General features: G+C 41.3%; 1 protein-coding gene across 1 annotated transcript in view; it reads left to right on the forward strand.

The window, feature by feature from the left end:
• The window catches only part of LOC100354698 (selection and upkeep of intraepithelial T-cells protein 1-like), a 151,913-nt gene that overhangs the window by 100,530 nt on the left and 37,231 nt on the right, over window positions 1–14,152 (forward strand). The window contains 2 exon segments of the mRNA XM_089299399.1: window positions 8,570–8,848; window positions 12,527–12,641. Coding sequence (XP_089155525.1) covers window positions 8,570–8,848; window positions 12,527–12,641 — 394 coding nt within the window.

Here is a 14,152-nt window from a genome sequence, read left to right on the forward strand (position 1 = left end):
TAATTTTTCATCTTCCCTTCAAAGAGTGGAGTCAAGGACAAAAATGGGAGAGTCTTAAATGTCCCCTAATCCCGCATAATATTCCAGTCAAAGACTAAGTTCATCTTGGGGAGTTTCTGAGTCTCCAAACTGAAAGAACACCTATTATACTACAAGGGTAAAACAAAGCATGAAACATCTTGATCCAGGACACTTGAAGGAGCAGATGGATAGTGCATGAAGTCGTGATAACATCCAAGAGAGTTGAGCGCCCACATGCTAAACACAAGGCTCCCATAATAAAAAAAAAAAAGTAGGAGATAAACAATGAAATATACAATGAAATGTTCAATGGTTGAGAATTTTGAAGAATTGGGAAAGAGTTATCCAATTCAATAAGCACTATGAGGCTTAGCCAGCAAAAGAATCGAATGCATTCCTACACTCATTAAAGTTCAGTGAATCTCAAAGCAGTCTCTGAGAATTATGCCTGTGAACTCTATAGGAACCATTAAATCTAAAAAGCTAAAACTAAAAAATAGTAAATTTGAAAGTTAAAAAAGACAAAAGCAGTCTGAGTGAAACAGAGTTTATAATGAGTGAAATGAAAGAAAGAAGGAGCAGCCACTCGACTGGTGGTAGCTTTAACAGAACTGGAAACCACCCAGCAGCAGTGGAAATCCGAAGCCAGGAGCCAGGTGCTTCTCCTGGTCTCCTATGGGTGCAGGGCCCAAGGACTTGGGTCATCCTCCACTGCACTCCCTGGCCACAGCAGAGAGCTGGCCCAGAAGAGGGGCAACCGGGACAGAATCCGGTACCTCGACCAGGACTAGAACCCGGGGTGCCGGCGCCACAAGCGGGGGATTAGCCTATTGAGCCGTGGCGCCGGCCACAAGTAAGTTTTAAACAATGTCCTGAAACTTGCTTATGTTCTCTTAACTGTTGTGCACTCTAGTTTGATATAGCAATATTTTATTTATATATTTATATATTTTATTTAAACCATGTTTTATGCAAAAACTTACAAAAAAGTTTCAAGTAAAGTTGCAACTTTGCATTTATAATATTGTTGATTATTTATAATTTTTATGGTGGTTCAAAAGTGACTAATCATGAAGATATAAGAAAAAAACATGAAACCGGACACCTCGGGGGCGGAGCCAAGATGGCGGAATAGTGAGGGCGCGCACCGATAGTCCGGGAAAATTTAGTTTAATAAAAGGGGAGTTACGGTAGCCGCAGAAAAAAGAACCAGGAAAAAATTGCACGGGAATCGTGAATCGGAGGACCTACTGGGAGAACAAGGTCGCCCACCGCGCGGAAGCCAAGTCGCGGGACCGAGCCGCAGAAGCCCCAGTGCTCCAAGGGGAGTGCATGCCACACAGACAACAGCGGGGAGACTTGGGACGCTCAGGGCTCCGAGTCCACACATCGGCGCTGGAAGGGGAGGTGAGCTCAATAACCCGAGACATTGGTGGGGAAACGGGGGTCAGAATCTAGAGGGGGGCCGGAAAGTGCAGCAAACTCACTACCGGAAAGAAGGGGAAAAAAAAGCTTCGGGGTTTCTCTTCCCCCTAACCTTGCAAAGGTTACAAGGCTGCAAGGCTAGAATTCCCAAGAGACAAAGAGCAGGCCTGCTCTCTGGATTTACATATCAATGGGGGAGAGCTAAGGAACTGAGTCACTACAATTCAGTAGCCTAGGCAACCCAGTGGGAGTCCAGAGGAGCCAAAGACTGGAAGCTAAATACCATCAATTCTGCACAGCCGTGCCCTGCGGTGTTACTTACCCCCTGAATAAATAAAATAAATAAATAAATAAAAAGAGAGAGATTTACCACGCATAACCTGAGGGTGTCACCTTTGCACACCCTTAACCTGGAAGAACCAGGCAGAGCTCTCAGGCCGCACCCATCTCAAGCCTCCAAGGCTCCTCCAACAGCAGGCAGTCCACTTAACACGGACACAGTATAAATAAAAAAAAAAAAAAAAGAAAAAAAAAAAACGCACAGTGACGCAAGAAGAATTAACTATGCCGAGTAACAAACACAGAAATAGAGGGAGCAAGATCAACGATGACACTATGATGCCTCCAAATAAGCAAAACACCCCAAGCCAAGAGTATGAAGATGATGAGATAGAAGAAATGCAAGATACGGATTTCAAAAAATTTATGATAAGAACATTTAGAAGTTTTCAAAAGCAAATCCTTGAACTACAGAAATCCTTAATGGACAAGATTGAAAATCTCTCTCGTGAAAACGAAATTTTAAGGAAGAGTCAAAATGAAACTCAGAAACTAGTAGAACAGGAAAGTGTTATAGTGAAGAGAAATCAAAATGAAATGAAGAGCTCAATAGATCAAATGACAAACACATTAGAAAGCCTTAAAAACAGAATGGGTGAAGCAGAAGAGAGAATATCGGACTTAGAAGATAGAGCACAGGAAAACATACAGTCAAACCAAAGAAAAGAAGAGGAAATTAGAAACCTAAAAAATATTGTTGGGAATCTACAGGATACTATTAAAAAAACCAACATTCGAGTTCTAGGAGTTCCTGAAGGCATGGAGAGAGAGAAAGGATTGGAAGGCCTTTTTAGTGAGATACTAGCAGAGAACTTTCCAGGTTTGGAGAAGGACAGAGATATCCTAGTACAGGAAGCTCATAGAACCCCCAATAAACATGACCAAAAGAGATCCTCACCACGACACGTGGTAATTAAACTTACCACAGTGAAACATAAAGAAAAGATCCTAAAATGTGCAAGAGAGAAACGTCAGATTACTCTCAGAGGATCTCCAATCAGACTCACAGCTGACTTCTCATCAGAAACCCTACAAGCTAGGAGGGAATGGCGAGACATAGCACAGGTGCTAAGAGAGAAAAATTGCCAGCCCAGAATATTATATCCTGCCAAGCTCTCATTTGTGAATGAAGGTGAAATAAAGACCTTTCATAGCAAACAGAAATTGAAAGACTTTGTGGCCACTCGTCCGGCCCTGCAAAAGATACTTAAAGATGTGCTACACTCAGAAACACAGAAACACGGCCATCAACATGAAAGAAGGGAAAGGAAGAACACCTACCAGTAAAAGAGCATGGGAAGCTCAAAGCATATACTAGAAAATATTTCCGGGAAAATGGCAGGGCAAAGTCACTACGTATCAATAGTCACATTGAACATTAATGGTCTGAATTCTCCAGTTAAAAGACACCGTTTGGCTGACTGGCTCACAGAACACAACCCAACTATTTGTTGCCTACAAGAAACACATCTCTCTAACAAAGAGGCATGCAGACTGAAAGTGAAAGGTTGGAAAAAGATATTCCATGCCAACAGAAACCAAAAAAAAGCAGGGGTAGCCATATTAATATCAGACAAAATAAACTTTAATACAAAAACTGTTAAGAGAGACAAAGAGGGACACTATATAATGATTAAGGGTTCAATTCAACAGGAAGATGTAACTATTATAAATGTATATGCACCTAATTACAGGGCACCGGTCTATTTAAAAGACATGTTAAGGGACTTAAAGGGAGATTTAGATTCCAATACAATAGTACTGGGGGACTTCAATACTCCACTCTCAGAAATAGACAGATCATCCGGACAGAAGATCAACAAGGAAACAGCAGATTTAATTGACACTATTGCCCAAATGGATCTAACAGATATCTACAGAACTTTCAACCCTACATCTACAGACTTCACATTCTTCTCAGCAGCGCATGGAACCTTCTCTAGGATTGACCACATACTAGGCCATAAAGCAAGTCTCAGCAAATTTAAAAGAATTAGAATCATACCATGCAGCTTCTCAGACCACAGCGGGATGAAGCTGGAAATTAGCAACTCAGGAAACCCCAGAAAGTATGCAAACACATGGAGACTGAACAACATGCTCCTGAATGAACACTGGGTCATTCAAGAAATCAAAAGAGAAATCAAAAACTTTCTGGAAGTAAATGAAGACAACAACACAACATATCAAAACTTATGGGATACAGCAAAAGCAGTATTGAGAGGCAAATTTATAGCAATAGGTGCCTATACCAAGAAATTGGAAAGGTACCAAATAAATGAGCTTTCAGCGCACCTCAAGGACCTAGAAAAACTGCAGCAAACCAAACCCAAATCTAGTAGGAGAAGAGAAATAATTAAAACCAGAGAAGAAATTAATAGGATTGAATCCAAAAAAACATTACAAAAAATCAGCCAAGCGAGAAGCTGGTTTTTTGAAAAAATAAACAAAATTGACACCCCATTGGCCCAACTAACTAAAAAAAGAAGAGAAAAGACCCAAATCAATAAAATCAGAGATGAAAAAGGAAACGTAACAACAGACACCACAGAAATAAAAAGAATCATCAGAAATTACTACAAGGACCTGTACGCCAGCAAACAGGAAAACCTATCAGAAATGGATAGATTCCTGGACACATGCAACCTACCTAAATTGAACCATGAAGACATCGAAAACCTAAATAGACCCATAACTGAAACAGAAATTGAAACAGTAATAAAGGCCCTCCCAACAAAGAAAAGCCCAGGACCAGATGGATTCACTGCTGAATTCTACCAGACATTTAAAGAAGAACTAATCCCATTTCTTCTCAAACTATTCAGAACAATCGAAAAAGAGGGAATCCTCCCAAATTCTTTCTATGAAGCCAGCATCACCTTAATCCCTAAGCCAGAGAAAGATGCAGCACTGAAAGAAAATTACAGACCAATATCCCTGATGAACATAGACGCAAAAATCCTCAATAAAATTCTGGCCAATAGAATACAACAACACATCAGGAAAATCATCCACCCAGACCAAGTGGGATTCATCTCTGGTATGCAGGGATGGTTCAACATTCGCAAATCAATCAATGTGATTCACCACATTAACAGACTGCAGAAGAAAAACCATATGATTATCTCAATTGATGCAGAGAAAGCATTTGATAAAATTCAACACCCTTTCATGATGAAAACTCTAAGCAAATTGGGTATAGAAGGAACATTCCTCAATATAATCAAAGCAATTTATAAAAAACCCACAGCCAGCATCCTATTGAATGGGGAAAAGTTGGAAGCATTTCCACTGAAATCTGGCACCAGGCAGGGATGCCCACTCTCACCACTGCTATTTAACATAGTTCTGGAAGTTTTAGCCAGAGCCATCAGACAAGAAAAAGAAATCAAAGGAATACAAATCAAGAAGGAAGAAGTCAAACTATCCCTCTTTGCAGACGATATGATTCTGTACTTAGAGGATCCAAAGAACTCTACTAAGAGACTATTGGAACTCATAGAGGAGTTTGGCAAAGTAGCAGGGTATAAAATCAATGCACAAAAATCAACAGCCTTTGTATACACAAGCAATGCCATGACTGAGAAAGAGCTGCTAAGGTCAATCCCATTCACAATAGCTACAAAAACAATCAAATACCTTGGAATAAACTTAACCAAGGACGTTAAAGATCTCTACGATGAAAATTACAAAACCTTAAAGAAAGAAATAGAAGAGGATACCAAAAAATGGAAAAATCTTCCATGCTCATGGATTGGAAGAATCAACATCATCAAAATGTCCATTCTCCCAAAAGCAATTTATAGATTCAATGCAATCCCAATCAAGATACCAAAGACATTCTTCGCAGATCTAGAAAAAATGATGCTGAAATTCATATGGAGGCACAAGAGACCTCGAATAGCTAAAGCAATCTTGTACAACAAAAACAAAGCCGGAGGCATCACAATACCAGACTTCAGGACATACTACAGGGCAGTTGTAATCAAAACAGCATGGTACTGGTACAGAAACAGATGGATAGACCAATGGAACAGAATTGAAACACCAGAAATCAACCCAAACATCTACAGCCAACTTATATTTGATCAAGGATCTAAAACTAATTCCTGGAGCAAGGACAGTCTATTCAATAAATGGTGCTGGGAAAACTGGATTTCCACGTGCAGAATCATGAAGCAAGACCCCTACCTTACACCTTACACAAAAATCCACTCAACGTGGATTAAAGACCTAAATCTTCGTCCTGACACCATTAAGTTATTAGAGAACATTGGAGAAACCCTTCAAGATATTGGCACAGGCAAAGAATTTCTGGAAAAGACCCGGGAGGCACAGACAGTCAAAGCCAAAATCAACTATTGGGATTGCATCAAATTGAGAAGTTTCTGTACTGCAAAAGAAACAGTCAGGAGAGTGAAGAGACAACCGACAGAATGGGAAAAAATATTTGCAAACTATGCAACAGATAAAGGGTTAATAACCAGAATCTACAAAGAGATCAAGAAACTCCACAAAAACAAAACCAACAACCCACTTAAGAGATGGGCCAAGGACTTCAATAGACATTTGTCAAAAGAGGAAATCCAAATGGCCAACAGGCACATGAAAAAATGTTCAAGGTCACTAGCAATCAGGGAAATGCAAATCAAAACCACAATGAGGTTTCACCTCACCCCGGTTAGAATGGCTCACATACAGAAATCTACCAACAACAGATGCTGGCGAGGATGTGGGGAAAAAGGGACACTAACCCACTGTTGGTGGGAATGCAAACTGGTCAAGCCACTATGGAAATCAGTCTGGAGATTCCTCAGAAACCTGAATATAACCCTACCATTCGACCCAGCCATCCCACTCCTTGGAATTTACCCAAAGGAATTTAAATTGGCAAACAAAAAAGCGGTCTGCACCCTAATGTTTATTGCAGCACAATTCACAATAGCCAAGACCTGGAACCAACCTAAATGCCCATCAACGGTAGACTGGATAAAGAAATTATGGGATATGTATTCTTTAGAGTACTATACCGCAGTAAGAAACAACGAAATCCAGTCATTTGCAACAAAATGGAGGAATCTGGAACACATCATGCTGAGTGAAGTAAGCCAGTCCCAAAGGGACAAATACCATATGTTCTCCCTGATCAGTGACAACTGACTCAACACCAAAAAGGAAACCTCCTGAAGTGAAATGGACACTATGAGAAATGGTGACTTGATCAGCATAGCCCTGACTGCTAATGGACAACTTAATACATTATCCCTCATAGTATTTTTTTTTTGTCTGTTCTACTTAATATGACTGGTTTAATTCTGTAATTATCACACAGTTATTCTTAAGTGTTGAAAATTAACTGAAATGTGATCCCTGTTAAACATAAGAGTGGGAATAAGAGAGGGAAGAGATGTATAATTTGGGACATGCTCGGGCTGACTTGCCCCAATTGGTAGAGTTGGAAACATACCAGGGGATTCCAATTCAATCCCATCAAGGTGGCATGTGCCAATGCCATCTCACTACTCCAAGTGATCAATTTCAGTTCACAATTGATCATAATGAAAGGACTAAGAGTCAAAGGGAGCACATAAACAAGTCTAGTATCTGCTAACACCAACCGATAGAATAAATAAAGGGGAGAGTGATCCAACATGGGAAGTGAGATACTCAGCAGACTCATAGAATGGCGGATGTCCTAAACAGCACTCTGGCCTCAGAATCAGCCCTAAAGGCACTCGGATCTGGCTGAAAAGCCCATGAGAGTATTTCAGGCATGGAAAGCCAAGACACTCTGGCAAAAAGATCTCTGTGAGTGAGATCCCAGTGGAAAGAACAGGTCTTCAAAGAGGGAGGTGCCTTTCTCTGAAGGGAGGAGAGAACCTCCACTTTGACTATGACCGTGTCTAAACAAGATAAGAGTCGGAGAACTCAAGGGGCTTCCATAGCCTTGGAAACTCGTAACTGGTGCATAGGGAGATTACTGATGCCATAAACAGGAGTGTCAATTGGTAAAGTCAACAACAGGAGTCACTGTGCACTTACTCCTCATGTAGGATCTCTGTCCTTAACGTGCTGTACACTGAGGCTTAATGCTATAACGAGTACTCACACAGTATATTTCACTTTGTGTTTCTATGGGGGTGCAAACGACTGAAATCTTTACTTAATGTACACTAAACTGATCTTCTGTAAAAAAAAAAAAAAAGAAAGAAAGAAATTATCAATTCCCAACTTGACTCTCACTGGGATTAAACATGACAATAGGTCTGATCTGATTTCATCATCATTTAAAAAAAAATCATCTATTATTTTTCACTTTATGTTTCTGTGTGGGAGCAAACTGTTGAAATACTTACTTAAGGTATACTAAGCTGATCTTCTGTATATTAAGATAATCGAAAATGAATCTTGATGTGAATGGAAGGGGAGAGGGAGTGGGAAAGGGGAGGGTTGTGGGTGGGAGGGACGGTATGGGGGGGAAGCCATTGTAACCCATGAGTCGTACTTTGGAAATTTATATTCATTAAATGAAAGATAAAAAAAAAAAACCATGAAACCATACATTTCATGAGATCTGAGGGTGTTTTGGGTTCATTATTTTAATCCAAAGACATAACCTATCTCCTAGACTTAGTAAATAACCAATAAATATTTTTAAGTGAATGAATGAATCAATTAAACAAATAGGCATGTCCTGGTCCATGTAGAGGATGGCTTTTATTTCTCTGTTTGGTTTCCCATCCCTTCACCTAAAATACTGCTCTTCCTCTTTCTTTCCAACCAGCAGCAAGCTTAGAAATACAGTTTCTTGTATATCCTCCCAATATCAAAGATGTTACAGTGGAGTGTAATTCAGAAGGATGGTTCCCAGAGCCTCAGATGGAATGGAGAGACAGCAGAGAGATCATTCCACCTGCATCCAAATCCTACTCACAGGGTAGAGACAAGTTGTTCAACATGAAGATGACCCTCCTCCTGACTGACAGCTCCCACAGGAATGTCACTTGCTGCCTTAGAAACCCTGTGACTGGTCAAGAGTAAAGGGCGAGCCTGATTCTATCAGGTGAGACTTGTGTGCCTGTGCTTCTAATGATGGCCACCACCACATGATTTATAAACTAATCAGAAAAATGAGTATACTTTCTTCACTTCTATTCCAAGACAATACTTTCTCTTGACTTTATTCATCATCTTGCTTGTTTTCTTTGCTACATTTAGTTTTTTGTTCTCTGCCTTCTTTATATTGGAGTCCAGTGCAGTGTTCTTGAGTAGTTTCTCTTCTGTGACTTCATTCTGCCCCGTGTCTTTAGTGCCATCCCTATGGTGGTGGATCCTCAGATTATACCTCCTGCCCAGAACTCTCCCCAAGTGTTCTTATCTGAAATCCCAACATCTCAACATAGAAGTCTAATAAATATCCCAAACCAACACATCACAAACAAATCTCGATTCCCTTCAAATTGAATATACTTTGTATTTTCAGCTTCTCAAAACAAAATCCTTAAAATCATTCTTTTCTCTGTTTTCTACTCCCCTTTCTGTTAAAATACCAATACTAGCTCTCCCTTAAAGACACATGCAGAGTCTCGCCAACTTCTCACCACCTTTCTACTGCCATCCCAGTCTGAGACATCATCCCTCATGGTCTGAATGTTGGCAATATCCTCCTAAAAGTTCCCTTCTTTTAGTATTGTTCACCATGATATATTCTCAATGTGCAGAGTGTAGGACTCATTGTACAAACAAAGCACAAAGCATCACCTTCTGTTCAAGACCCCACAATTGTTCCCCATTGATGGAGTCAAACACCTCATGATGTTGTTTCTCTGACTCCATATTGTAATGCGTTCCTTTGTACACAGCCTTCTGTGCTGTTCCCCAGCATGCTAGCCAGGCTCCTGCCTCAAGGTCTTCAGTGTGGTTGGTTTTAATTCCTAGAATGCCTTAAACTCCATGAGCTTCCTTATCGTCAGCTCTCACCTTCTAACTAAGGTCTACCTGGACAAACCAGCTTGCCCCTAGGACTCCCAGGTCTCCACCCAAGAGTCTCTATCACTTCAAACTCTTTAATTTTTCTTTTTTACATGGCACTATTTTATTTGTACCTCTTGTATAACGTATTTATGATGTTTATTGTCTCTTACACACCCCCAACTCTAAAAATTGAAAGTACATAATTGATTTCTTAAATGATTGTGATAAAACCACATGGATGTCTTGCAAACTTCAGGAAAATATACATGCATCAATCAGTGTTTCTGCTTGTCCATGAAATTAATGTGAATGTGCATTTTTAAAGCATGTTTTTAAAGAATTTTAATTAACACAAACTCAGGGCAGTGGGTTACAATTCCTGGGAAACAGAGACATCTCAGACAGATCTTATGTTCCATTCACTGATTGTCAGAATACATGTCTAGGATCAAAAAATCATGATAATGAAACTCTAATGATCAAATTTAATCTCGCATGGAATTTTTCTTGCCTGATTTATGAGTTGGGCAGTGGTCTTTTTGAGCTCATTGAGTTGTGGAGTGAAGGAGCATATATGGATATAGGACTGGTTCTAAAGCCAGGGGGCTCTTAGTCCTATTAATTCCATGCACTGAAAACACCAACCCACTCCAGGTTTAGACTACACCAGGCATATTTTCTTTTTCTTTCTTTCTTTCTTTCTTTCTTTCTTTCTTTCTTTCTTTCTTTCTTTCTTTTTTTTTTTTTGACAGGCAGAGTTAGACAGTGAGAGAGACAGAGAGAAAAGTCTTCCTTCTGTTGGTTCACCCCCCAAATGGCTGCTGCTGCTGGCGCGCTGTGCCAATCTGAAGCCAGGAGCCAGGTGCTCCTGGCTCCCACGGGGTGCAGGGCCCAAGCACTTGGGCCATCCTCCACTGTACTCCCGGGCCACAGCAGAGAGCTGGATTGGAAGAGGAGCAACCGGGACAGAATCCGGCGCCCCGACCAGGACTAGAACCCCAGAGTGCCAGTGCCTCAGGCTGAGGATTAGCCTAGTGAACCACGGTGCCGACCTACACCAGGCATATTTTAAATGGGCTGATGAGCACTGTGGACTCAGAATCAGCCCTTAAGGCATGCGGATCCAGCTGAAATGCCCATGAGACTATTTCAGGCATGGAAAGCCAAGACACTCTGGGGGAAAAAAAAAAAAAAAAAAAAAAAAAAAAAAACCTAAATGAAAGATCTCCAAAAGTGAGATCCCAGTGGAAAGAACGGGTCATCAAAGAAGGAGGTACCTTTCTCTGAAGGGAGGAGAGAACTTCCACTTTGACCATGGCCTTGTCTAAATATGATCAGAGTCAGTGAACTCAGGGGGCTTCCATAGCCTTGGCAGCTCATGACAAGAGCCTAGGGTGATTACTGATGCCATAAACAAGAGTGTCAATTTGTTAAGTCAACAACAGGAGTCACTGTGCACTTACTCCTCATGTAGGATCTTTGGCCTTAGTGTGCTGTACATTGAGATTTAATGCTATAACTAGTACTGAAACAGTATTTTTCACTTTATGTTTCTGTGTGGGAGCAAACTGTTGAAATCTTTACTTAATGTATGCTAAACTGATCTTCTGTATATAAAGAGAATATAAAATGAATCATGATGTGAAAGGAAGGGGAGTGGGAGTGGGAAAGGGGAGGGTTGCGGGTGGGAGGGACGTTATGGGAGGGAAGCCATTGTAATCCATAAGCTGTACTTTTGAAATTTATATTCATTAAATAAAAGTTAAAAAAATAAATAAATGGGCTGATGAGACTCTTGACTGACTCTACAGTGGCTTCTTAGGTTCATTTCCTTGGTCAGCAGTATGGGACAAAATGGAATGCTCCTGATGAGATTAGATTGTTTCTAATTTTTTAAAGATTTTTTATTTATTTATTTGACAGGTAGAGTTACAGACAGTGAGAGAGAGAGACAGGAAAAAGGCCTTCCCTTCGTTGGTTCAGTCCCCAGATGGCCACAATAGCCAGAGCTACGCCGATCTGAAGCCAGGAGCCAGGTGCTTCTCCTGGTCTCCCATGCAGGTGCAGGGCCCAAGCACTTGGGCCATCCTCCACTGCTATCCCAGGCCACAGCAGAGAGCTGGACTGGAAGAGGAGCAACCAGGACTAGAACCTGGCGCCCATATGGGATGCCGGCACCGCAGGTGGAGGATTAACCTAGTGTGCCATGGAGCCGGCCCCAATTGATTGCTTTATAATGTTACAGGGTAGAGATTCCCAGGCAAAATGACAGATATCCATGCCCATCATGCACAAACCAGTAGATTAAAGCAGATACTTGTTCATATCAGGGAGGAAAGGTCATGTAAACTTCTATCTCCCTGAATGTATTTGGGAAGATTAATGCCAAACACAACAAGCGTGTTGGAGAATTAAGGACTGTAGTAGTACTGATAATTTAGAAAAAGGACTAAAGGCTTACATTCAGACTGACTTTATTATAGTCCCCTGGAAACCTGTTCTGAGACCTAGGAAAGCTTGCTCCCTCTCTTCCCTTTTGTCAGGAAAAACTTGAGCCAGAATAAATGGGAAGGAATAAAGGTTCTTCTTTATGCCAGTCTCACACCAAATTACACCAACCCCACACTACCCCCTACCCTAATTTCACCCATCCAATCATGCACGTCCCACACTGACCTTGGTGTGGTATTCCAGAGTGATGGGGTCATGAATGTAAATATGCTTTGGATGCATTGTCATTCCAAGTGATGTGATTTGTGACTCTCAGATAAACTATTTCCATGGAACTCTACTTGGAAAATGATTCTGATTGCCAGTCTAGCTGTGTTGGTGGTCTTCACCATGGTGCCGAGTGTTAAGCTCCAAGTCAGAGTGCAAAGTCAGTAGGTTAAAAGGGTTGGAGATACGAAGTGAGAAGTACAAGCTGAAGCTGCAGGACCCTTACTTCTGAAGCCTGTCTGCTCAGGAAGTTCTAAGCTCTTTGCACATATGTTAGACGTGAGCCCTCTACCCATCCCTGGGTCCTACATATCCTTCCCTTATCGCTGGGGCTGCTGGCAATGCTGTTTGTCTGAAAGCTGGGCCTCCTTGTACCTCAGTCAAGGCCCAACCCTCTTATTCTGTGGTGACAGATTTCCAAGCAAACTGGAAAGGCTTTTTAAAATTTAACACACTTAGGCCGGCGCCGCAGCTCAGTAGGCTAATTCTCCGCCTAGTGGCGCCGGCACACCAGGTTCTAGTCCCGGTCAGGGTGCCGGATTCTGTCCCGGTTGCCCCTCTTCCAGTCCAGCTCTCTGCTGTGGCCCGGGAGTGCAGTGGAGGATGGCCCAAGTGCTTGGGCCCTGCACCCCATGGGAGACCAGGAGAAACACCTGGCTCCTGGCTTCAGATCAGCGCAGTGCGCTGGCCGCAGCGGCCATTGGAGGGTGAACCAACGGAAAAGGAAGACCTTTGTCTCTCTTCTCTCACTGTCCACTCTGCCTTTCAAAAATTAAAATAAAATAATGATACTTGGGATGCCTGCATCCCCTGTTGGAGTGCTCAGGAGCAAGTCCTGCTCTTTCCTGACTTCAGCTTCCTGCTGATGTGCAGCCTGAGAGACAGCAGGTGGTGGTTCTTGTGGTTAGGACCCAGTAACCCACATGAGAAACCCAGACTGAGATCTCAGCTTCTGGTTTTGGTTTGACCCAGCCCTGGCTGTTGTGAGCATTTGGGGAGAACTATGCCAATGGAAGATCTCTGTGTCTCCAACGTGCTCTCTCTCTCTCTCTCTCTCTCTCTCTTTCTCTTTCTCCCTTTCTGTTTACTTATTAACACTATCCAAGTTGTTGAGATTTCTTTTTTTACAATTTCCCTGCCTCATTATATCTTTTAATGCACTTTCTTTTTTTACTACAAATCTACTTCTGTGGATCTTTTACTTTACTAAGCACTCTAAGGCCACATATGTAACAACCGTTACCATTTCTCAAACAGCTGTTTGGAGATTTATAATCAGAAAGCTTTGCCAGGAGATTTTCTCAGTTTTTCAAATGCTCCTTACTGAATTAATATAATCTTTTAATATTCTATTTATCTTTATCTACAAAGTGTTTGTCAATCATTTAGAATGGATGCAGAGTGAATTTTATAACTAGAATTGTCACATCACCATTAAAGGCTAATTTTATTAAATTTTTAGTGTTGACAAACCCAATATTAAATATTTTTATGCTTACTAATGGATTTATCTTCCATAATATACTTTGAGTTAAATATTAATTTCTACCCAATATTCCATATGCAGAAATTAATCAACCAATGTTAAGTATCCAACCTCCATCAACCAGCAAGTAAAGGTTTCCAGACTGAACTTAAGGCACATGAGCGCCTGCATCCCATAATTAAATCACCA

Source organism: Oryctolagus cuniculus, chromosome 7 (genome assembly GCF_051225735.1).
Source record: "Oryctolagus cuniculus isolate XC-2025 breed Fujian yellow rabbit chromosome 7, ASM5122573v1, whole genome shotgun sequence".
Classification (NCBI taxonomy): Eukaryota; Metazoa; Chordata; class Mammalia; order Lagomorpha; family Leporidae; genus Oryctolagus; species Oryctolagus cuniculus.